The 24,115-nt window shown below is 40.2% G+C and overlaps 3 protein-coding genes and 1 long non-coding RNA gene across 6 annotated transcripts in view; 2 read left to right on the forward strand and 2 right to left on the reverse strand.

Annotated features, from left to right (window-relative positions):
• Positions 1-2,409, forward strand: part of LOC135940092 (kinesin-like protein CG14535) — a 197,807-nt gene extending 195,398 nt beyond the window's left edge. For both annotated transcript variants that reach the window (XM_065484827.1, XM_065484828.1), the window contains one exon: positions 814-2,409. In XM_065484827.1, coding sequence (XP_065340899.1) covers positions 814-1,380 — 567 coding nt within the window. In that variant the 3' untranslated portion in view covers positions 1,381-2,409. The remainder of the gene's footprint in view (positions 1-813) is intronic.
• On the reverse strand, positions 2,398-20,184 carry LOC135940091 (TOG array regulator of axonemal microtubules protein 1). Its single transcript, XM_065484826.1, has 21 exons — positions 19,753-20,184; positions 18,815-19,269; positions 18,120-18,762; positions 17,534-18,055; positions 15,441-15,896; positions 15,109-15,382; positions 14,792-14,948; positions 14,101-14,317; positions 11,119-11,203; positions 10,463-10,537; positions 10,225-10,386; positions 9,958-10,106; positions 9,802-9,896; positions 5,673-5,842; positions 5,224-5,615; positions 4,518-4,717; positions 4,018-4,182; positions 3,774-3,966; positions 3,570-3,718; positions 2,812-2,973; positions 2,398-2,755 (listed from the first exon to the last, which is right to left on the reverse strand). Exons 1-21 carry the CDS (start codon positions 19,885-19,887, stop codon positions 2,611-2,613), a joined length of 5,001 nt encoding a protein of 1,666 aa, XP_065340898.1. The 5' UTR covers positions 19,888-20,184; the 3' UTR covers positions 2,398-2,610.
• On the forward strand, positions 12,560-13,244 carry LOC135940099 (uncharacterized). Its single transcript, XR_010574820.1, has 3 exons — positions 12,560-12,721; positions 12,787-12,960; positions 13,021-13,244. It is a non-coding gene; the product is annotated as an uncharacterized LOC135940099 (long non-coding RNA).
• Positions 20,185-21,605: 1,421 nt separating the features above from the next.
• LOC135940094 (serine/threonine-protein phosphatase 2A regulatory subunit B'' subunit gamma-like) lies at positions 21,606-24,075 on the reverse strand. Of its 2 annotated transcripts, XM_065484835.1 has the most exons (10): positions 23,972-24,075; positions 23,673-23,911; positions 23,488-23,592; positions 23,311-23,423; positions 23,088-23,256; positions 22,839-23,027; positions 22,292-22,428; positions 22,025-22,238; positions 21,839-21,966; positions 21,606-21,784 (listed from the first exon to the last, which is right to left on the reverse strand). In XM_065484835.1, exons 2-10 carry the CDS (start codon positions 23,850-23,852, stop codon positions 21,676-21,678), a joined length of 1,344 nt encoding a protein of 447 aa, XP_065340907.1. In that variant the 5' UTR covers positions 23,853-23,911; positions 23,972-24,075; the 3' UTR covers positions 21,606-21,675. The 2 variants fall into 2 exon arrangements, with proteins under 2 accessions (XP_065340907.1, XP_065340904.1); XM_065484832.1 differs by having other exon boundaries at positions 23,673-24,000.
• Positions 24,076-24,115: the final 40 nt, after the last annotated feature.

The following is a 24,115-nucleotide window of genomic DNA, read 5'->3' on the forward strand; positions in this document are numbered from 1 at the left end:
AAAAAATCCATCGAAACTTTTCTAATTCGCGAGCGAAAAACTGACTCGAAAGAATTTCCTATTTGCCTAGCACGCACTCCCATATGAGCGCATGTAAAACTGGTCAAGTGGCCAGCATTTTAGAATAGCACGCCGGTGGGCCCTGAAGTCAGGAGACGCGACTTGCCGAGGTCAGCTCCCCGCAATGTGTCAAGGTGGGGTCAAGAAGGCCTGCCTTGTGGCCAGAGACCAGAAACGCGCAATAGCAGTGTGCAAATCTCCCATAAGGTTTACATGGGGGAGTTACGACGGACCTTTTAATCATGTTTTTTCAACATAAAAAAATTAATACCTCGGCCTCTATCATTCCGAAAGGGTCTAACTGGCGTTAGAAATGTTTCTCATGAAATTCGCGTCGATTGGGCACCATTACCGCCCCCCTTCCACCCTCTCCAGGCCTCAACACGCCTTCAAAAAGCGCAACATTGGTTATATTTTTTTCTAATTTTTCTATGGGACGAAACGAACCGAAACCTTCGCGATACCGTTTGTCTCGTCATCCTCTATCGATATCTATGTTTCAATTTAGAAGTTTAAAGAAAAATAATATTATTTAACAAGAGAGGTAATAAATAAACAAAAAATTAAAAGAGTCAGATTTGTTTGGAAAGAGCCATTTTAATTGATTAACGTGTAGATTTGTCTAAAATTATAAGTCATTCACAACCGTCTAAAATTCACAGCTGTAATAATTATGATTTCTTCCATCAAAAACTAAAATCTCCATTATCATGATAAAATTAAAAAAATAACACTGAAATTTTCTCGTTCCAGGAGCGAACTGTGACTGGAAAATCGGACGACGATGAAAGCACCGTGATCACCAGCAGTCTACCCAGCTCAAACCCCATAGCGGCGAACACGGGCAGCAAAACACCACGGCTGACGCGCCTGTTCGCCGGCGCCAGACGCAGTCCTGGAAAGTCGCCGCAGAAGTCGCAAGGCAGCAAAAAGCAAAAGACAAATCGAGCTCCCAGCAGCGAAGGCTACGACAGCGGCCTGGACTCTGTGATCGTGGTGACGAGGACGTCAAAGTCTCCGTCACACCAGGTGTCCGGGGCGTCCGGGGGCTGCAAGAGGGGCGCCTCCTCGACGGTCCACTGCGAGAGCTCGGGCTACGAGAGCGTCCAGCGAGACTCGGAGTGCTCCAGCCTGGCGTCCAGTCACGAGTCCAACGAGGGGGTGGAGGCCACCCCGCCACCACCCCCTGCGCAAGAGCAGCCGCCGGCGCCGAACAGCAAAAAAGCCACTGCCTCGACCAACACGGGGCCGACCGGCTGGTGGAGGCTGTTCCCCAGCTGCGCCAGGAACAAAATGCGGACCCCTTCGGTCGATTGGTAGTAGCGCGGCTGAATTATTCTTGCTGTCGCAAAATCGTTTTATGTTATTTATACACGTGGATGTGCTGGGTTGGTGTGCGAGCTGGAGAAACCGTCTTTGATTTTTGTTTTCACAGCAGCATTTTTTCTTATCAGCCCAATCTTGTTCTTAAATAATTTAATTTTATATCTTAATAGTTTCTATTCGTTGCTGCTGCTGATGCCTCTGTCAATTTGTTTTACAACTTTCTCTATTTTGCTGCACAAACGCAGACCTAGAAAAAATGCCAATTTTGATATTCAACACAATACCCTCCAAAATGTAGATTATAGCCATTATCAGAATGTATATCAATATAGTCAGTATGGAAACTCAAATATCCTCTACCCTTCGAAAAGCGAAAAAAAAACAATTTGTATGAAAATATCTCTTTCACGTTTGTGGCAAAGGCTGCTTATCAAGTCAAAATCAGAAACACATTCATTCCACAACATAAATTTGATGTTTCAAGAATAAAACTCACCATCTGATTTTCCCCTAAAAAAACTCACAGACTGCATTTTGCTACTTGAGTGTTTGAATATGATCTTAGCTCTTACTTTTATACATACAAATATGTAAGAATGCTAAAAATTGCCTTTTGACATGAACAATACACTCGCGCCTATTTTGATTAATCTGCATAGTTGTTTAGCCTCTAATGTTTTTTACATCCCCATCAAAACAAAAGAGAGCTTACACCGCATCAGGAAAATCGAAAGTTTCTACTTTTTTACATTTTCAAGGGAAATTCTTAAAAAATGCGCAAAACTAGAAAACAAATTACCGTATCTCAAAATTCTACCTGCTGAGAAGAGTGTTTGAACAACATTCACTCGTAAATGTAAATTTTGTATGTTATTAGTCATGATATAACTTATTTACTGTACAGCAATTGTAACAATTTGTTAAGATATTGAATGGTGTACATCTGTTAATTATGATCGCTATACCTATGTTCAAAGTGTAATTATTGTAAATAAAAGTGTTTCTCATAAGTATCAGAATCAATTATCATTAGTTTTATTTTTCTCATCACATTTTTCCTAAAGGTTATAATCATAAAAATCTTATCAGTTAAATATTTAAATCGACGCATAAAATAAGTTTCAACAAAATTCTACTGTGCACTACACCATTTCAGTAGTTAAATATATATTTAAGCATATGAATCAACCACTAGACCCATTATTGAATGTACCTTCATCATTTTCACTTTTTCATCGGCATTTTGCCCTTGAGTACCTTCAGCGTCTTGTCGATTGTCCTGAGGATGTTGGGGGAAACCGCCTGCTCCAAATAGGCTTCAAACAAGTCGTGTGAAACCAAGACTTGCATAGTTTTCTTGGCCCAATCTCTGCAGAGAAAATAATAATTAGTAAGTGCAAAAGGGAGCACACCCCCAAAAGTTACCTTGTCTCTTGACTGCCTTCAGTCAGAAAGTTTGCAGTTGTTCTGAGCAGTTTGACGCGCACATCTTTGCTGAGGTAAGTCATCACCTTGTCTGCTCCCATCCGCTGAACCTGTTCGGCCAAAAGTCTTGCTGCTGTAGTCCTAACAACGGCATTTTTGTGGCTGCAACATGTTTAATTTGAGTCAGCTTAGTTAAATTGCGCGAGAAAAACAGAAAAATTGATTTATATTTACTGAGTAACGTAATGCTTTAATTTAAATTATTTTTAACAATAAACAAACTGCTGTTATATCGATTTGTTTCCAAATGCTTTCTGTCAAGATGTACTGAAACTGGAAAGGTAACAAAACACTAAACTAACTGACATTGAGAAGTATTCTGGAAATTTTTAACTAATTTTTTCCTCAATATTTTAATTAATGTTTTTGAAATACAGTTTTTTAACCTCTGTTCAGCACATCCCGTGGGCTATAAGCTCACCGGGTCCCAATAACACCGCCGAGCGGATAACATGGGGCCTGATTGGCTGCTGGAAAGGAGAAAAAACCAGATAGTGGCGCCTCCTACCAGCCCGTCGAGCTATTTGAGCATTTCAAGTCACTAAACTAACCACCTTTTGCCATCTCTGGCGTTGGGCAGCCAGTACCAGATGCCCGACCTGCTAGAATATCTCCCATTGCTTTGAAACTCCTGAGAATGCGAACCAACTGATCTAATCTAATCTCTTACTGGAGACATCAACGTGCGAATTTCTCACCTTGAGCCTTGAGAGATGACAGCCGCGAGGGTCTTCATTGGTGCGATGTTTTGCATGATCTTGTCCAGAGCCTCATTGCAGTCCTTGCGGTGGAACTTGGTAGTGTCTGCTGAACGGTGCAACAGAGGTGCCACCAGGTCTTCAACCTCCTGCAATACCCAATTTGTTAATATTTTATGGTTGCAATGCACACTCAAAGCTTACAATCTCAAGAGCTTTTTTCAGGAAGATGGCCATGTTGCCCGCAACAAGGCAGGCGTTTCTGGACACCTGGGACCGAAGGTTCTTGATCTGAGTCACGACCAAGGTGACAATGGTGTGCAGCTCCGAGGTGACGACGTCTGGGTGGTGCTCCACCAGGTAGTTCAGGGTCTTCAATGCCTTGATGATGGTTGTCCTGAAAATTTGAATAGGATAAGTTGTTCAAGAATCGCAAGGCCAAATTTACCATTCAGGGCTATCCAACTGCATCTTGCACTGGCTGAGAACGTCGTGGGGCTTTCTAAAAGGAATTGGAGGCATGTCATCCATCAGGGATGAACTGGAGCTGTGAGCCGAGCTGTTTCGCACGCCACGGTTCAAAGAGTTACTCTTCAATGGGCGGCGAGGAATGCTGGAACGGTGGGAAAAATTTTTATTAGTTAAACATTTTTCACTAGAGGTTGTTTAATAAAAGCGAACTTCGTCCGCATTGCTTTATACTGCCTTATGAAAGTTTCAACTGTCTTACCACAGGGTGATTGTTACAAATTTCTTGCATGAGAGATGAAAAAAAAAAATTTTTTAAATAGCAACATTTCAGGTGAAACATTTCTGCTACTTTTCCTACCCTAAAATCTGTGTCTCAAGTTCAGTACATGGGTAAATAACATGAACCTTTAATAAAAAGAATGACTAATAATGGTAAAATTAAAAAAGTGTTTTTTCCTTCCTGAGTGGTAAACTTACTGTGAGGCTGTGCTTCTGGCCGGCCTGGCCTTGGGCATCATGGGAACAGTGAAGGCAGTGGGGGCTGGGGGCTGCTCAGATGGCTCGACTGGCAAGGGCAGAGGCCGCTCCATTGGATTTGGTAACTCAGGTTCAGGGAGCTGGTGATTTGAAGGACCCGCCTTCTGTTGCTGCATCTGCTGGAGGGGTATCGGAGAAGACTGAAATTGATGGATTTGATGTAATTAGCACCACTGTTTTTAGCGCACTTAGAAATACTAGAAAATAAATTTCAATATGTTACAGCAGTGTTAAGTTACAACTCAAAGAAAATGATTTCTTTGCAGCCTATTTGAACTGTTAAGTCAAAATCATTGGATGGAATAACAATTTTCTGTACAACGCCTACAATGACAGTTAAGGAGTAAAAACATTTTTTTTTGTGCAGCAAAATAATGTGGTTTGAATTTTGTTTTGATGGTCAAATGCTGCTGATAAGGCCTGCGGAGTCAAAACAGCTACTACAAAAACGTATTATTTGTTTTTAAAATGATACTATCCTCATTAGGTTGGTAAATTTGATTTAAATTAGTCTTCATGAATTTTGTTAGTTTAATTCATATCACATCAGCATATTCATAATTGGCATATTTTCACTTTTAGGTTTTTCTCAATTCCTAAATTACACCAAAACTGTGTGAAAACGACAATTTCCAAAATAACTCACGGTTTGTGGTCTGATTGGAGGGGAGTTGGACCTCTCTGGAGAGGGAGCAAGCGACCTGCGAGGACTGCTGTGCACACTGTTGTTCAGCGGCGCTGGGCTAATGGCTGGCGGCGTGGGCTGGGGGGCCTCTGGGAGTGTTTGAGGCTGTCTGCGAGTTGGGGACCCTGGAGAGCCACTCAACACTCCGTCATTGATGAAGAACGGCCCACTCACGCTTTTAGTCCTGTACGGGAGAGGAGTCTCGAAAGGGTCAAAGTAGTGCATGTTGCTGTGCTGGCCGACTGTGGGTAGGGTTTGGTTCGAGCCGATGGACCCTATGGCCGAGTCTCCAGAACGAGTAGCCGAGGAGTGGGCCGAGGAGCGGCGCGACTCTGCTTTGTTATCGGATGGAGCTGTTAAAGACCGCTCATTAATGAACATTTCGTGGCATACAACTGGTAAAAGCACACCAGTTTCGTTTATGAATGATTCAGAGTCATATTGAACAGCGCCAGGGGCAGACTGGATTTGCAGTTGACTGTTGTTAATGATGTTGTTGTTGTTGTTTGGTGTCCTTTTGCTGCTGGCAGATCCTTGAGAGGAAGTCGAGTTGAGGGCATTTCTCTGAGGACTCTCAGCTCTTAAACAGCGAGAAAATGAACATTAGGATCTCAAATCTACCTAATTCTCTCTCTTGCACAGATAATTATCATAAATATTCAATCAGAACCAGTTTTTCAAAATGCGCTAAATAGTTCTTGAATTTTTGTCACCCCTGCAATGGATTTAGAACTGGAATTCAGCCTTGTTCACAAACAAACAAACATGCATGCCATGCCTCCCACTTTTTAATTTGTAAAAACAAACAACTGTGACGAAAAGTTGTGTTTTTACCAACTGTGATTAATTGCCTTATGCATTATGCCATTTTTTTAAATAATACTGTATAGCCGCCATTGTGAAATTATGAACGTGTCTGCTTTTATTGTTCTTTGATATGTATGTGGTTCACTCTCGTGTTTGGTAAATTATTCATTCAAATCTACCAAATTGTACTTAAAGTAATTTTGTTCGCAGCAAAAGTAGGGTATTTAATATTCAATTATTTCCTTTTGATGTTTATGCGTTATTTCATAGCTTAAAATTATAACTAATTATTTATCAAAGCGGCTCAGTCAGTCCAATGAATTTATTAAATTTTAAAATATTTTAACTTTTCACGTCCGCCTGCAACTCCTGTTAGGCTGAAATCTAACAGCAAGGCTATAAAAATTCATGACACATAATATTTATAACCACGAAACTCTCAAGTGCGTCATATTTTTGCAGGAAACATAATTCTAAAACAAACCATCAAGATAAAAAAATGCGTTAACGTAATAGACGGGTTGAGAATTTCAACGCACGGATTCCGCACTTTTGTCGTTAGTTGGTTTCCTATATCTACCAATTACAGTCACAAACAAATAACCAAGGATGTTGGATAGAGTTTTGTTCCTGCATTCCAGCTGCAAATAATACAGATTACGGGGAAAATAACAGAATTCTTTCTTCCGCTAGAGTTCAGGGAATTTTAAGGTCAAAAGAAAAACTTGGTGACATTGGCTGGAGAGCACACAAAGCGCTAAAATGACTTGAATGAATATGCATGGAATTTAAAATTTTTTCATTTTGAACTGGAAGTGTCCCAATAATATTATTCGAAATATATAATATTTATATTACCTATTGCCTTTTAATTTTATTTTGCTTTAAATTTAATGGAACAACCACAAACTCGTTAGTGAATTTTTCCTGATAAATGGATAAACAAATCATATTTAACAATCCATTTCTATCTAACAAAGAAAAAATACCCGAAATGCTTTTTAATTTGCTAGAGAATATTTAAGGTTTCTTTTTCTAAACGATAAAGCAAAAATACAGCTACGAAATAGTAATTACCTTTCAAAGTTGCTACTCAGTAATGTCGAATTAAACTGGGGATTAAATGGGCTGAACACTGCCGTCTCGTCTAATTCCAGCATTTTGCACCAGAGTAAAGAGACAATAAAAAAACTTCTTCGGTTTCTTTCACCTGCGACTTAACTGAAGGCGGTACGGGATAGTAATGCTTGTGAGAATTGAACCTCTATTCCCATTCCCATAGTCTTGTTTTGCCTTTTGAGGAAGCGAACGGAGGGGAATCTCGTATTTGATACGCTGGGATTTAAATTGCAACTCGTCTGCACGTGACCATGCTCTCCGTGTATGTTTCGTAGATATAAATTTGTAATGTATCTTTCTGGTAACACAGATTAAGCCAGTTGATTATTCTCAGGCTGCAACGGACACTGCACTTGAAATTAAATCGCACTCTGCTCTTTGAATGCGCTCAAGTGGCAAAATTTTAATTGGACGAGTCGACGGCCGCCTGAGCTGTTTGGATGAACTTGTGCTTAATTTGATCTGACTACTGTGCCTCGTGTTTGCAATGCAGAAACTATAGTCTCACGATTTGTTAACTCCATTTTGTTCTGTTGGGCTGTATGAATAATAAAAATGAAACTTCTTTCTTTTTTTTCTTTTTTTTTAATAGGCGCGGAGAGTAAAATTTAGTTAAATCTGCATTACCCCATGTATATTCTATGATTGATTTTTATGAAAAATTATTTTTTAAATGAATAAAAAATGAAATATAATTAAAACTTTGATTTGTTTGCAGTAAAAAAGTTGATTCGAAGCGGTGGCCAGCAAGAAATAACAATGCAGCCTAGATTTTGTAGCTCTGTATCGCCTACTTTGCAAAAATAATTCCTCAATGTCCGGAAGCTCATCACTAGGGAAATATAGCAGTCAGCAGGGGGTGTGTAATGGATTTTCCCAGTTGGTGGTGAAGTAATTAATCAACCTTCATGAAAATGCAAGTTTGATTTCGGTCAACGCCCAGGCAATCTTTCCGGCTTTCAATTTAATTTCTGATAAGGATTCGTACGTGGCCAAAAATTAATCACTAAATAAATCACGTCCATCGTAGATTGAAATAATAGCTGTAATCCGAATAAAAATGCTATGAATATAGCGACCCAATTTCCAAGACAAGGCGTCAAATTGTGTAAATAAATACAGGAGAGAGAGGGTTAATAATCTAGACTACTGCGGTCAGTCTATTGAAGCCAACGAGGCATGAACTAAGCTAAGAAAGAGCGGCTTTGCACGCAAAATGCTCACATATGAATAAATTACAACACTCCAAATACAAAAACACGCTTAGCAAAGTATAATGAACAGACCAAACGAGTGCAACGCCTGATAAAATTGCGCTGAGGCCTGGGTCAACCTGGAAATGACCCCAATCTCAGAATGAATTGATCACAACAATTGTTGTCACAGTTAGAGGTGCGTAATATGGCCGAAAGTTCAATGGTAACAAAAAATAATGAACATTTTAATTAAATCGTTAACTCGTTCAATTAAGAATCATTCGAGTTAGAGACATTTAAAAGTTCGCTTGTAAAACACATTAAAATAACGACGCTGTTAAAAGTTTTAATTCGTTTCGCCGCTTCATTCAAGTTAATGCCACCTGCTTCTTCTCACCTTGAAAATGACGCGAGTTGGGAGAGAAAGAAAAAGCTTTTAATGTGCCTCTGCTGGGCGCGACCCTTTTACATCCGAAATGGCATCGATTATACACTCGGAAGGCACTAAAATTGTGCCGCCAGACATTCTCGATTTTAATCTTTTGGAAGCGGGACAGAGATTACAAAGTAATGATGAAAGGACGACACGGTTCCATGACTGCAAAACAGATCGATACGTATCCTTTGTGTGGTATTTCTTTGTGGGTGACCGCTTTCAATATTTTATAATCAACACATTATTTTATAACGAACTACCATCCAAGCACGCAACGGAACGACTTATTTGTTGGAAATTCAACACTTGTGCGCGATACTTTGCCTATATCAAAGCAAAATTTTTACGAAACAAATAAAAAAAACTTTCAACAGAACGTCAAAATTTCTTTTAACTTTCAATCTTTTTCAACTATATTCACAAAACAGGCTCTTTTAAGAGTTTGGGTTCAGAAAATGTCTACTCAACCATCAAACTGAAAATTAAATCCTAATATTATACCCTTTCAGGTTTAATTTCAGGCCAATTTTTACCTTTCAGGTTGGAAGAGGCACTGAAGTAAAAACATCTTGCTTTCTCGACGAGGCACTCTAAATTCTGTGACTCTCGTTGAGGTCTTTGACACTTGGCACCCCATTCCGTAAATATTCGGGAAATTCCCTGCGCACCTCACACCGCTCTGTGCAGGTTCATTTCGTGGCCGTTGGAGTGTGACGCGCACAATTCACCAAACAGAACTAACTAGCTGGCCGCGTACAAAAACCACGAGGGCGCCGTCGCTTTATTTTCATGCAGCGCACGGACCAAATAAGAAAGTCACGCACATTGATTATTCCCCTCCCCTTGCAAAACCAACCCCCTCGCGCACCTGCATATTTCTAGTAGATACTATCGCAAATTGCATATAATATAATTTATATTAAGCACTATCTGATTTTTTAAAAAGTTCCTAAATTTCAAATCGGTCTAAATTAGACTCACCTTCTGTTAGCACTATTGAAGCCTGGATCAGTCATATTTCTCTCCCTTGATTCGTTTCTTCTCCCTCTTTTTGATTCATGTCTGCGGTAAGGACTCTAAAACCAAATAATTCATACTCATTTAATGAAACTGGGAAACAGAAAATATTTTATGTACCCCATATCCATTATCTGAGCTGCTTGCTGTTGATGGCGGACTGCCAATTTGCTCTCGATTTAGGGGAGACATTCTGTGCCGATCTCTGGATAGGTTGCTGACTGAAACCCTGGTTGGCGAAATATGCTCCTCTGGGCGCTCCACATTGCCTGTGGAAAGGTTTATTTGAATGTTAGACTCTGGATCCAGCAAATTATTTTATAATTCAAAAATTTGGACACATGGATTAATTAATGAAAATGTGAAATAAAACGGCTTTTTACTCACCCCTGTTTTCAAAGACGCGCTCTTGAGTTTGTGCTGTCTTTCTATTGAATGCAGGGGAAGGAGGCTCATGGTTGGAGGGTTTATTTTGAGAGGATGCTACATCTGCCGTAGATCTGCTACCAAGAGCAGAGGCTAGCTGTTTACTCGGAAGCAATACGTAGCCTGCAAATAAATTATGCATATTTAATTTTAAAATGCCTGTTCTATTTCTCAATGCAGTGAAATAAGTACTACATACCTCGCTCTTTGTCGAGATTGACGAGTTGCTCAGGTTGTCGGCGCAAAAGACGAAGATACATCGGTCGGTTTTGGCCTAAAGAAGAATAATTCAGACATTTAGGAATTTTTTTCTCGCCTTTTTCATTCATTTCGAAAAATCGCTATTTAACTCTGAATATGGTGATGTGCCATAAATATGCGTGTAAATCTATTTGATGTGAATACGAGAATCCGCATTAACAAAAAGCAGATCAACAGTGCAATTTTATTACACTGTTGCAGGCAATGCCATCAATTATGAAATTGTTATGGTAGTCATGTTTTAGCTTTTTCAACAATAAGCCTAAATTTTGTAATAAGATTATTTCCGTTTCATGTTTGTTGGTATGTATCTAAAAAATTGTTTCTTTATGAGAGTTGCTGTTGCTAACAATAAATTGGATGCGAAAGTAATGTGCAAAATAATTTGAATCTTATTATTATTTACTTTAAATAAAGTTATAAATTTACGGTCGGCCAGACATGTGTAAAACTAATGAGCCACCAATATACTGCGTAAAAATAGATCACAAAATAATCAATTTTTGCAAATAAGCAGTGTTACTAATAATATTTTCTTGCAATAAGTCGGATATTAAAATAGATAAGATTACTAAAATATTAAAATTTTTTTACCATCAGGAGGCTGATTTGGGTCGGTAGCGAGTTCTGCAGTCCAAAGGGGCCCCTCAGTGGGCAAGCGTGAGTTGTTTTGGTCATCCTGAAACAAACAATAATTGCCGGTATTGCGACTTATTCAATTGTATCATTATTGTCGCAGTAGAATGATAGATGTTGTGCAGTATATCTCTCAACCACCTTATAAAGAGCAAAATAGAGATCAATAGAAATATTACGTTACGCCGCTGCGGTTAAACACCGGCACGTGAGTCAGACGATATCGTCAATGTACCCTTCCACGACTTTCCAAGCATAAAGCATTTTTAGAGTAGATAAAGTACAAAAGTAAAATTTCCTATCTACGAGTTAAATACCCCTAATCTGAATTAACACGCGAAGCCCTTAAAAATAAAAATAAACGAGACTGAGCGCTCCATTGGTTCCCGCGGTTCAGTTGGTCGATCAAGCGCCCTTAATTATAACTATAGACTTGATGAAATATTGGATATTGATTACTAAAGTGAATATGAAATATCAGCTGTGTCATTTGCATTATATCTTAAACTGCATTGCGCCGATTGGCGATCGCCCTTATGATAAAAAATAGAGCGCATTAAGAACAAAAACATGTGGAAAATAATTTTACCTGGCAGAGAAGTGGCTGTTGCAGCGCTTTGAAAGAGACAATTCTGCACAGGAGCATTTTGCAGCTGTTCGGCATCAACCCACCACCCCCAGCGCACCAGTTCCACCCTCAGGCCACCACTCAAAACTATAAAAAGTCACCCAACTGCCGGATTTCCGTCCAGTTACTAAGATAAAAGAGCGAGTCACAAGAAAACGTGGTGTGTGACTTTCCAAACTGAAGGGTGCAACTGAAAGTTTCTTTCGAAAAAGTCGATAAGAGGGAGCGACTTGGTGCTCGTCACGAATCCACCCTCCCGCCGTCCTTCCACCCCTCTCATGCACGACACGCTATTTTATTATTATATTCCGTGCATGTGCTTTAATAGTCACCTAGCGGTAGCGGCGATTGCTATTTCCAGTGGTCACGACTGGAGGGTGCTGCTACTGGATTCATTTTTTGGAATTAATCTTTTATGAGGATTTTTTAATGCAATATTGCAAAAGCTCCTCAAAATACGCCTCTACTGGGGCCTTGAAGACTATTTCGCTACGTTGCGGGGTTGCATAGTGCGTGGTACGAAGGACGCAGGAATATGTTGGTGATAACAAATTCATAGGCAGTAAAATGAATCTATTTTTAATGAGGCTCCTTATATTAAAAAACGTGTCATCGAAGCAAAAATTCATTTTATGAAAATTTAACATGTCAATTTAATTTGTCCCCAATGTAACATATTATTATGTGTGGATCCTTTACGAACTTTACACTTTGGATGTTACATGCAGTTTGTCGTTTAAACGAGATAAAGTCTTTATTTAAGAGGAAATGGCCCACTCTCGCGATAACTCTTTTGCTGATTTAATTCGTGAGATGAAGCAGAACTGCTTTAGCTTTTGACTTCTGCTGTGAAGATCAGTTCATTATGAAGCTGTGTATATTATTCATTATTTTTTCCTGCATTGCTATTATCACTGCTTTGCCTGCATCTAAGTAAGTTTACATAAAATCAAAGCTTTTTGTGATAGCTGTCTTTAACTATATTAATTTTTCATCAGCAAGGAACCATTTGTGTGTACTAAGGAGTGTCTGAACGGCGGTGAATGTGTAGGCCCGGACACGTGCTTTTGCAGATATGCAAACTTTGAAGGGCCCCAATGCGAGCTACCAGTAAACCGCTGCAATTCCTCGGGTCCTTCAAAAAACCTAAAATCATTTACCTGCACTCTATCGTAATTTCATGTTTTATTTTTTTAGTTTCACTCGTTATGATGTGTTATATATTTTTGCAGACGTTGCGAACTTGAGTGCAAGCCTGGCTATGTATTTCCTCCGCTTGGGAAGTCAGAGATCAGTTTATTCTGTCGCACAGACGTGTGGGTTCAAGAAGGAGCAAACACCACAAGCACTGACCATCCTATTTGCCAACCGAAATAAAACAGATCAATCACACCAACAATTTTATTGCTATGGAAATAAGTCCAAAATAAATCGATAGTTTGCTCTGTATTGTATAGTACTCCTGTTTTATTTGAAGAAGAAAAAATAATAAAACCATATATTTCTCTTAAAGTTGTGTACAGCGTAACATAGTTTTGTGTTTATTTGACTTTGGTAAAGCAATTTTAAGGAATCGTGCAAGCTCTAGAAAACCCAAGCGCCTCCTATCACTTTTTGGCAAAAATGCGCAGTAGAATTATGCTTACGTACGAGTCTTGACATCTATGCGCCAAATGCGATATTTTTTCCTACTATCTTCAACGTTTTATTGCTTTGTTTTTCAAGTGGAAAGGAATCAGATTGGCTGAAATGTTCAATTTGATAAATTTATCTAAATACATCACCATAGCCTTATTTTGCTCGCAAGATCACAGTGGTCACGCGGAAGTAATTTCCAGCAGTCTGACCCTTTGACCCATAAAATAAGCGAAAAATGTCGTGTGTGAAAAGAGGCAAAATTACATACTACTTTGCTTGTAATTCTTGGACATTAAAATAACCAATATTGATTTCTGTATAGGCGAGAGCGTGATTGTGCTGCATATTCATTTTTTATCATGTCGTTTCAGCCCTGAGAAGTGGACCTCATGCATCTTTGCATATATTACAGTTTCGCTGTGCGCCTTATGAATAATTACCCCCTTTTGAGGTTATAAGCCTCAACCATGGCTGTAAATCATGAATGAAGCGCAGATTAGCTGACTGGCAACCATACTTCTTCGTGAAAGATTTTCATCAGCTTGCACTATTTCTAAAGTGGTTCATTACATGAGATGTTTACGTAATGAGAGGCTAAGAGTTTCTTTCCTCAAGCCTATCTTTTAATCTAAATCAATAAAATTTTAAATAGAGCGAGAATTAGCTGGGCTTACTTGAATTGCAGATACTGGAACCAGCTCCCAGGTGTCATCAGGAACGTCATTGTTGTCTATTTCATCCCTGATTTCCTCTTGAGGAGGTGGTTGAGGGGTTGCTGGGATCTCTTCCGTTTGAAATGAGCGGTACTCTTGAATCAGAGAGCTTTGGAAATCTTTTTCTGATGAGCTTGTATCCTTAACCACTCGTTTCCGGGGACTTCTAGGTCCTTTGCTGCGCATCGAATTAAATATTTAATTAATACGGTATTGCGAAATGGAGAAATCCAAAAGTAGCGTTTAAATTCTTGTTTCTGCGTGCGCAAAACGATCATTAAATAATTTTCAGTCCAACCTACAATCTCGACAATTTAACGACGCCAGAAAAAAAGAACTCGATTTCCAGAAGCACTCGCATGCTGCTAGCCCCTTTTTCTAATTTGATATCAAATAAATAAATCAGCATGCTAGGTGTAAGTTATCAGCTCAATCGGTAAGATCTAGAACCTGCGATTAAATGCGCACACAAACGCGCAAAGCCATTTCTGCGAAGAAAGTAAAAGCAGAGGCCCCTTAAATTAAGCACAATGGCAAACACCTTTACGTCAGATAGCGTGGGATGGTGTGTGCGTTTCTTTTGTGTTGACATGACATTGATTGCAAAGGGAGCATTGTACGGCCTTGACAAAGGCAGGACAACAATACATACCTTGATTTTAGTCTGTTCGAGGAAATGGGCCTGGTGTCTTCCGGCAACGAGTCCTCACTGCTGTTTCTGCGCGCGGCTGAAAAGAGCTGACCTCTTGACCTGGCAGAACCAGCGCTGGTTGAGCCACTTCCAGCCAAAATCCATTCCACGTCAGCTCCTAGAAATTCCAATGAATGGTTCATAACTGTAATGAACGAGAGGGGCGCAAAAATCAAAACTTAAGAAAAAAATAAATATAACTGAATAATTTATTCAAATCGTCATGCCTCTTTTCAATCAAATGTTTAAAACCAAATCTAATAAATATTAAAGATTACCGAAAGGGGATCCTGAAAGTCCTCGAGCTGCAGCGTTGGAAACCTGCACGCTGTAAAGTATGAGTCCCTCAGAGGAAAGGACAGGCAATATTTTCCTGGAGAGGCGTCCGCTCACCGCTGCATGCAACGCGTCTATTGATTGTTTGGATCGCAATTTTTCAGTGGCCAAATGGATGGGCAGTGCAGAAACGTGTATGAATTGTCCCAAGACAGCTGTGCACTCCAAAGCGGCCTGCCGAACACGTCGCTTGCTGTCAGTCAATGAGGGTATGACCTAAATTCATAAGCACATAATGAACAAACTGAATCGGTGATCATATCGATATGCAAACCCTTTTGGCGATTTCAACAGCGTCAAAATCAGAGCTGGGAAAAGTGAGGAGACCCAAGATAACGAGCTGGAGAGCTGCTTCTCTGTGCCGGTGGTTGCGGGCTTTGACATTGTCAGCAAAGGCCTCCATCACCACCTGAGGCCCGAGGGCCTGCATGAGGGCCTTGGAGGCGTGGGCCGCTTCCATCTTGACTTCGGCCCTGGACGAAGCTGCGGGTCTGCAAAGGGCGCCGCAGATGTGGCGGACGTGGGGTGCCAGTTTGGTGCCGAGAGCCTCCGAGAGGCGAGCAAAGGTGCCCAACGTTGCACTAATAACCAGCGGGCTGTGATCTTCCAACATCGAGTCCAGGAAGGTGAGAAACTCCGGCAAATGAGCTCTGAGGCGCTCCACCGCTCCTGAGTTGCGAAGGGCTGCTTTCAGCTGTTGCGCTCCTCTCACTCTAGCCCTCCAATCATCCTGAAATATTTAAAAATAAATTTAAATGAAATAACAATACCACGATAAAGTTTTAAAATGGTTTTTGTGCAACATTAATTGGTCAAAAGAGCTAAAAAAAGCGTTTTACTTGGAATTTGTAATTGTTAATATTTCCTGATATTGGAGACAAGAATACAAACAGCCCATTGCCTCGCATTGTGAAGGCAGTGTCAAGGCAATAGAGGGATTTATGAGCATTACTGACAAAAGTTGGTCATTTTAGTGACATGAAATGCTCAAATAGATAAACGGGCTAGTTTCCGCACCTTTTCAGCGGATTTAGGGACATTTCAATCAAAGACCTTAGTGCATGAAGGCGAAAATATGGTAGCAAATGTTAAAAACCAGCAGTAATATGTGGAAATTTTAAAATTATCCTCATGCAGTATTAAATTTTGGAATTCATAATTTTTAAAACCTTTCTGATGTTAAGACAAGCAAATTCTAATTTTAAATTAAATTATGAAACAATAAATTTAATAGTACCATGCATGCGCTTCACATTAATTCATTGCAGTCAGGCGATTATTCCCGGCTTTATCTCTGAATATTCAAATTTAGGTGATTTCATGCTGAAAGCTAGACCGCGCAATTGCATCACGTTCCGTCGTGCTTGATGCTCACAATCAGGTCCTTGACAAAGGCCATAGACGATGATTAAGGTAGGCAACACGCTCGACATTCGTGTGAAACGATTTGCATATCCAGTGCGCACAAAGGCAAATTATAATTTACGAGCGCGGGGGCGGAATATGCATGCTGCGAAAGCGCCTAATTCTCTAGTCCAAATTACACGCAGTCTCGAATTTTGTGCAGTCGCGCGGGCATTATTATTACTGTAAGCGGCGAGACGGACTAGTGATTGAGGAGCCGCGCGCTGTTTGCATTACCGTAAATGCCGATTTGCATATGGTGGCGTGCAGGAGAGGGCGCCGAACGAGGTCACTCGGAAAAGTGACCACTGGGGAGAATGGATTTTGTGTTGTATTATTAGTGGCGGCGACGGCGGCTGTTGGGGCGGAATGTGTAACACTTTCACGAATGAAATTTTCGGTTATGCTTTATTATACCGCATATTACGCAGAACATGTGTAAAAAGATTATCCTCGCATAATGTAAATTTCAGTGGTCCTCTAACTGGCACTCTGACCGTTGTTTATCTCACCATTTTAATAGGATTATTTGTTTATCAGCAAAACAAATTCAGCGGAATTTCAGAATATATTCTTTTGCTGAAACTAATGAATATAAATGCATATTTCCTATATTTCAATTGATGAGGCGTTTGAATCGAATTCTAAATTATGGATTCGCAGAAATGTACAGGGTGCGATTCAAGAGCTAAGTCACGCAATGTTCCAAGCCTGTGGATCTTTCCTATCCGTATCCACCCCCTACTGTTTTGTCCAATCCACATTCAACTTCCGCTGCTCTATGAATTTGGAATGAAATGGACCTTGAACTAGCTTCAGATTAATTGCTTCCTTTGCACCGGTAGTGCGATTTGAATTCCCCTTGATCACAATGCCCTTGACTTCAAAAATTGGGACATGCATAAATTTCAAGATGTTATCAGATTGCACAGTTGTGTGGGTCAATGAGAAAAATGCACTTACCCTGTCCCTCAGGTCCTCCATCACAGACTTGTCGACTATGCTGAGCTCTTCCCAGCTAGTGTTCTCCGCTGCTTTCTTTTCAATGTCTTCTAAAGTTGCAAGTGCAGAGGCCACCCTGGGCGCATCTTCTACTTCAGTGGGCAACGTCTTCGCTCTGGCCGCCTCCTCTCTATCGTAGTCTGACGAGCTTCCAGTAAGAGACTCGCCACCGTCAAAAGTAGGGATGGGCGATTCTCTATTTCTCGTTGCAGCCCGCTTTTTCTTAGGCGTGGACTTTTTAGGGGATGGTGGTTTTTTGGGAGGTGAATTCTGAGGAGAGTTCAGGACCGCAGAGGGCACAGGTGGTGAAGGTAGTGGGAGGGCTGCTAGGGGTGCAAGCGGGGATTTCACGGTCACTTCATTTTGGGTCGGTGAGGAAACACGAATTTCCGGTTTAGGCACTTCCATTTGGTTTTCAAAAACACTGTTTCTTGCTGTGAGTGGCTGCTCTTGAGATCTGGATTTAGGGCGTGAAGGAGCAACCTAAGAACAGTAAATGGTAAATATTTTCACATGAATTGAGCTATTAGTATTTGAAAAAACTTACATTTTCTCTATTGATGTAGGTATCTGATTTAATCCGAACAGGTATGTGGCTGACGGGCCTGTCCGCTTCCACCATGCTTTTTCTTTGCACTGGGTTGGTGTTCTCTTTCACTGCGTCGTCATCATTCAAAACCACAATCGGCGATGGAGTTTTCAACTCGCTTTCGCCCCCGAAACGAACGCGTCGTCCAGTTCCGATTCTCGACCTTTGCGAGCCACCAGATTTTCCTCTGATAAACATGCCATCATCTTCATAGTCGGAACTTGGCTGGCTGAAACTGCTGCTCGCACCACTCCCAGAACTCGACTTGTTGGGATTGTCCATGGAACTTGAGCGTCCCGAAATCGGTCTCTTGGCAGGTTGTCGTGTAGGACTGGGAGAAGAGGCCCTTTGCGGTTGGTTCCATGTTGATCCACTAGGCCCAGGAGCGTTTTCATCGGAGCTGATGTTAAATTCTTGCAATTGAACGTCGTCCGACAAAAATCCAAGTGGCTGCGAAAGATCCAAGGGACTGGACGTGTAGTCTGTAACCTCATACACTTGACACAAGATGCTGAAATCTTGCAGACATTGAGGATTGCATTTCGCCAAGATGTGGTTGAAATCCCGCTCTCCTATATTCTGGCGAATTTTCACTAGAGACCTAAAACACCCAAATTTAGTAAATTTAATCGCATTTATTTTTTGAATGTCACCTCAGAGCGTGTTCTTGAAATGAAATTTGAATGAGCTTTTTCGCAATAGTGCCAATCATGATGGACATGGTTTGCATCGACACTCTGTCATCCAGCAGCACTGGTAAGTGGATGACCACACCCAAGGCGACGTTTCTGTCATCGCTGTTCGCCCGAGCGATTATTGTCCGCAATACTCCGTCTGGGGAATCAGACTCCCTGATGCACGTCCTGAGAGTGTTGGATGCACCCTTCCGAACAGCGGCAGAAGGGTGGCCCAAGTTGGTGATGAGTTCAGACAACACTGACGGCAAACACATTTCCAGACGCTGGTGCCCAAGAACAGGCACGATGTCTGTGAGCACTCGGAGGGCATGTTGGCGCACTTCCCACTCGCCATGACGCAACCTGGCGCTGATTTCACAAAATACCAGGCTGACGTCTGTGTCTGGAGGGATGTGACCAGTGCGGGTGACCTAAAAATTTAATTTATGCGAAAATGAAAATTATATAATACGTTTATTCATATCATAATCATTTTGCGGCAAAGGCGTAAAGCCAAAATATATATTTTGATGGGTTTTGGTCTGGCTACCGTTAAAGAATGATAAAGATATTGGTGCCTTGTAAATGAATTTAAAATTTGTGAAATAAATTCAGACACATAAATTTTAATTTACATTTAGTAGTGAAATCATTATTTTATTTATACACAGAACCGAAATGATTTGTTTTAGATAATTTTATATATCTATAAAAAGACCCAATTTCTTGGGGAACTTTATAACAGTTACTAAAAGGAATAGATCAATAGATCTGTGAGATTTTTAAGAATAACGAACAGCAATCAAAGCGCTTTCTTATACAAAATTTAAGGCAAATTTACACATCATGAAGTTTTTAAGTATAGCTAATACTATCAACTATTAAAAAGAAAATATTAAATACTCAAAACTAACCTGCTCCCACAGAGGAGTTAGTCCAACACCTTGCACCGGCTTGCTATTGTGTCCGCCTGGAGCACTTTTTTCCTGCTGCTGTGCCGAGCTATCGGCTTTTTCGCCGGCAGTATTGCTTTTTGAGACTGTCTTCATGTTTGTCACATGTCGTGTGTCGGTTCACGACTACGCGAGAACTGAGCGCTTCGCACTTCTCGGGGGCTGATTCGCGCCGCTCAGGCGCAATGATTCAGGTCACAAGTGAATGTATTTAAGAGAACAGCCGGCCAGCACGCCGCCCCAGCCGCACACGAGATCTAACCCTTTGATAGCGGACACGACACACACAGTTTTCTTATATTAGATGACCAACATAGAAAAAGAACGTCTCAAAATGCAGGCCACCGCGATAAAGACCTACAGCAGGGCAGCTAATATTCGTATTTTACTTGAAATTTTTAATACGGTCAGACGCTCAATCGCTTGTGTTTACGGCATTAAGGAACAATTTAGCCTGTTTGGCACTTTTGATCGTCGAATAAAAAGTCAGGCGAGGTTTATTTCTTAAAGAGTGTACTCAAAATAAAAATACAATGTGTGTAAGAATGGTCTTTGTAATATTTCTTAAATATTGCAAGACTACTATATGCGCAAATCGAGCTCTGAAGTAATGGCAAATTTGACCTTGGATAACAAGAGCCAAATTCTGCTAATCTAAAGTGTATGTACTTTCCGGCACTTTTCCAATTATGCATTAATTAGATAAGAGAGCAAAAGGCGCCGTGCTTGGTCGATCAATCGCCTTTTGCCCATCAGACCATCTGACTTGTTCCCTCTGCCAGCACAAAAGACTCTCTTCATCGATTCGTTAATAAATAAAACGTGTGTATGAAGTTCCATTGTGCTGCTCTCGCTCTCCTTCGCTAAAAAAGAACATTACGCAGTAGCGGTGAGTTTGGTGTTGGTTGGTTGTGTGTGACTCAGCTTTTCGACTTTGCTGGCGAGCCGAGCACACGATATCTTGAAATGCACCCCGTTGACCCAAATGTTTATGGAAAATAAGCTAGCCAACACCACCACCCCACTTTCATACTTTCTGTGCTGACCACGCGGAACACTCTTGCTTTCATTCAAATCGCATTAAAGAAAAACCAGGACGAAAATGTAATTTCCGCGTTCAATTATGACAAGCATATTTATTAGCACATTGGCATAAAAACGCAGCACGCCAAAATATGATTATCCCAGCAGTGGCTAATGAAAAGTTCTTGAGAATTGAGATTGAAAAAAATTTATTTTATTCTCTAATCAATTGCGTGATTAAAGCGAATGATATTAAACTCTATCATTTGAACACTGGTAATTTTTTATAATTAATAAAATAATAATAATCCTGGCCCTTGAGTGGGCTGGGTCCCTGTGCGGCCTGGTGCGCCCATGTTATCCGTTCGCGGTGTTATTGGGACCCGGGTTTCAGCATTCGTGCTAGTGCAGTGCGCGTCCTTCCTGGTCATCGGACAGGAATAAAAAGAGCAAAAAAAAAAACGCTAAAAATATGCATCTGACGTTTTAGAAATGGAAACCCAAACTAAAACTAACTCTCAATTCCCTAACAAATGTATTAAGGTGTTTATTCCAGAGAAGCATTATTAAAAAAATATGTGATTGAATTGGATGCTTTCCAGCTGCAGTTATTAATATAGATTTTTATTCTTAAGTTAATTTCATTAAAAGAAGTGAAGTGTTTCTAACGATATAAATGTTTGTACTTTTTGCTATCGCTTTCTAGTTAAGAAGGAAATAACTTGTAAAAATTATTTTATGCTAGATCGTGATCTAAGGAACATTAAAATAAAAATAAGTGTTTTGGCAAAGTATTAAGGTCAGTGTAATATACATATTAGTCAGTTTTCTACAAATAATAAATAGAACGTCACGTCAAATTCAAGCTTCAATGGTTTCGTTTGATTCAGCAGCCATAGCCTCTCTATTTTCATATGTCCAGAAGCCATTTAGATCAGTCAAAATGCTGATCATGGTATCACCATGACCACTGAAACGAATTCATCACAGATGGAGGAGAGTCAGAATGATAAAAACGTCCTACCATTTTAGAAGGTCTTGCAGGGTTATTTTCAGTGAGTCCTTTGGGCGCACCATGTCAAATATCTCATCTTTGACATCTTCAAAGGATACCGGTTCCTGGCCATGCAGTCTCAACTGTTGCTGAATCGCCTGTAGAGAATAGCAATTTTCTATGTATCCGTTTTACACAATTTGTTCGAGTAATTACCCTGAAGAAATAGTTCAGGCTGAACACATCTAGATAGCCTTTTCCCTGCACATCTAGAATCCTGAACAAGTAGTGCAGAGCTTGGGGCTCCGCCCTATTTTCCAAGGCGAGGACAAAATCCAGATAGGTTTTGTAGTCCATTTCACCATCATAAGTGAGGCATTCTTGGAAAACTCTCTCCAGAAAGACTGTTGTCAAAGTACCAGTGCCGTAACTAAAATATAATTAATTAGACATTTTTCTGGGAGTACGTTCACATGAGGTTACCCTCCAAGCTCTTCTTGGCTCAGCATACCATTGTGGTCTCTGTCCAAGTTTAAATACTGTCCATACACTCGGAGAGCAGAAGGTGCAGAAAACCAATTCGCATCTTGCAAATCCTTGGGCAGTTCTTCATCTCTTAACTGATACAAATTATGAATTAACAAAGATATGTAATAAGGATTGTAATAATTATTTAGCTGAAGTTAGTACCATCCACAGTCCACAAACCACAATTTTAACATGAAATTAGAACATCCACATTTATTTCAAATATACAACTCTAAAAATATTCAAAAAGTCGCAAAAAACGTTCCTGAGGATGCATCAACAAAACATTGGATGAATCCAAAAAACTGTGGACGCATTCATCAATTTGAATAATGCTAAAAATCGTTTCTATGTATATTTAAGCGCGCCAAAAAGCTGTGGTGCACCCAAAAACTTTAAAAAAGTTAAAAATCGTGAAAAAATAGGTTGTTCCTTATTTCAGTGTTAATGGTGAATTGTGGATGTTGCTAAACTTCAGCACGGTTTGTGATTTAATACTCACTTCAAGCAAATCGTCGAGAAACGAGCAAGCCAACACATCTTGGATTCTGATGCGTCCTGTTCGCAATGGATCCAGGAAGAAGAAAAATTTCCTCACCGCTGTGCACACGTAAAAAGAATGGAAAGATTTCTCAAGGCCATCAAGCTGTGGAAGAGTTGGCAGCAATTCCAGAATATAGTTTTCCAGATCCTTAAATTTTTTATTTATAATTAACAATAATTTTTACTCAAAAAATAAATATATTCGTACTGATTCCCGGAGGTATCCTTGGCCAGTAATGTCATACAAGGAAAGCCCTATTCTGGTTTGTTGCAGCCAAACCTTTCTCATCACGTAGTTGAATAAAGCCATAATAGACACTCTGCCATATGGATCTTTTGTCTGCAGCTTGGCGAAAACTGAGGGTTTGAAGTAAGCACTAATTTTTCCTAACTTAGTAAATTTTCTAAATTATTAGAAGCAAAAATCGTACCTGCTTTTTGGACCTACTAGCTCAGCCACTGTGAGGAAGTCTTTGTAGTTTATCATCTGTTCATCTCCAACAAGGGGTGGCGTGTGGTGTTTGTCTAATAGCACCCATAGCGCCTGGACAGTTTGTTTCAATTCAAGATTATTCATCATAAAATCCTATTAAAAATAATTTACACACCTTAAGCTCATTATTATCTAGTAACTGACGACTTTTCCTCTGCAAAAACATTGCACGTGATTCCTCACGTAATTTTTGAGCAATCAAGGAATCATCCTGAGGGAGCTGTGGAAAGACAAATTATTGAATTTTGTTACTTAAATTGTCAAAATAAAATTATATACGTATCATATTATGATACATACTTTGCAATAAAATTGTGGAATGCTTAGATAGGACGAATCGACTGGACTGTTACTGCTCTCCAACATTTGTAAGAAAAGTTTGTTCTCGTGTTTCAAAAAATTGGAGTCCTGCTGACCAAGAAGCTCCTTTTTCTTGCGCAGTCTTCTCAAGTTTTGCTTCAGAAGTTCTTTTAAATCCATCTCTCAGACAGCTCCTGGACAGCACTTTTCTCTAAATTATTAATCTGACAATTTGTGACCTGTGACAATATTTTGACTGGACAATTAATGCCGAAAGTTGATGATTTGAAATGACCTACAGCTCCCGGCGGTGCTAAATAATCTTACTGGTTCCGAGTGTTTTGATTTCGTCTGTTTCGTTTGTTTACATGAATTTCAGTGTAGCCAACATTTCCACATCATACTTTAGCGCCGTTTGCTACAAAAATTCACCCCAAATCCTC

This window comes from Cloeon dipterum, chromosome 3 (assembly GCF_949628265.1).
Source record: "Cloeon dipterum chromosome 3, ieCloDipt1.1, whole genome shotgun sequence".
Classification (NCBI taxonomy): Eukaryota; Metazoa; Arthropoda; class Insecta; order Ephemeroptera; family Baetidae; genus Cloeon; species Cloeon dipterum.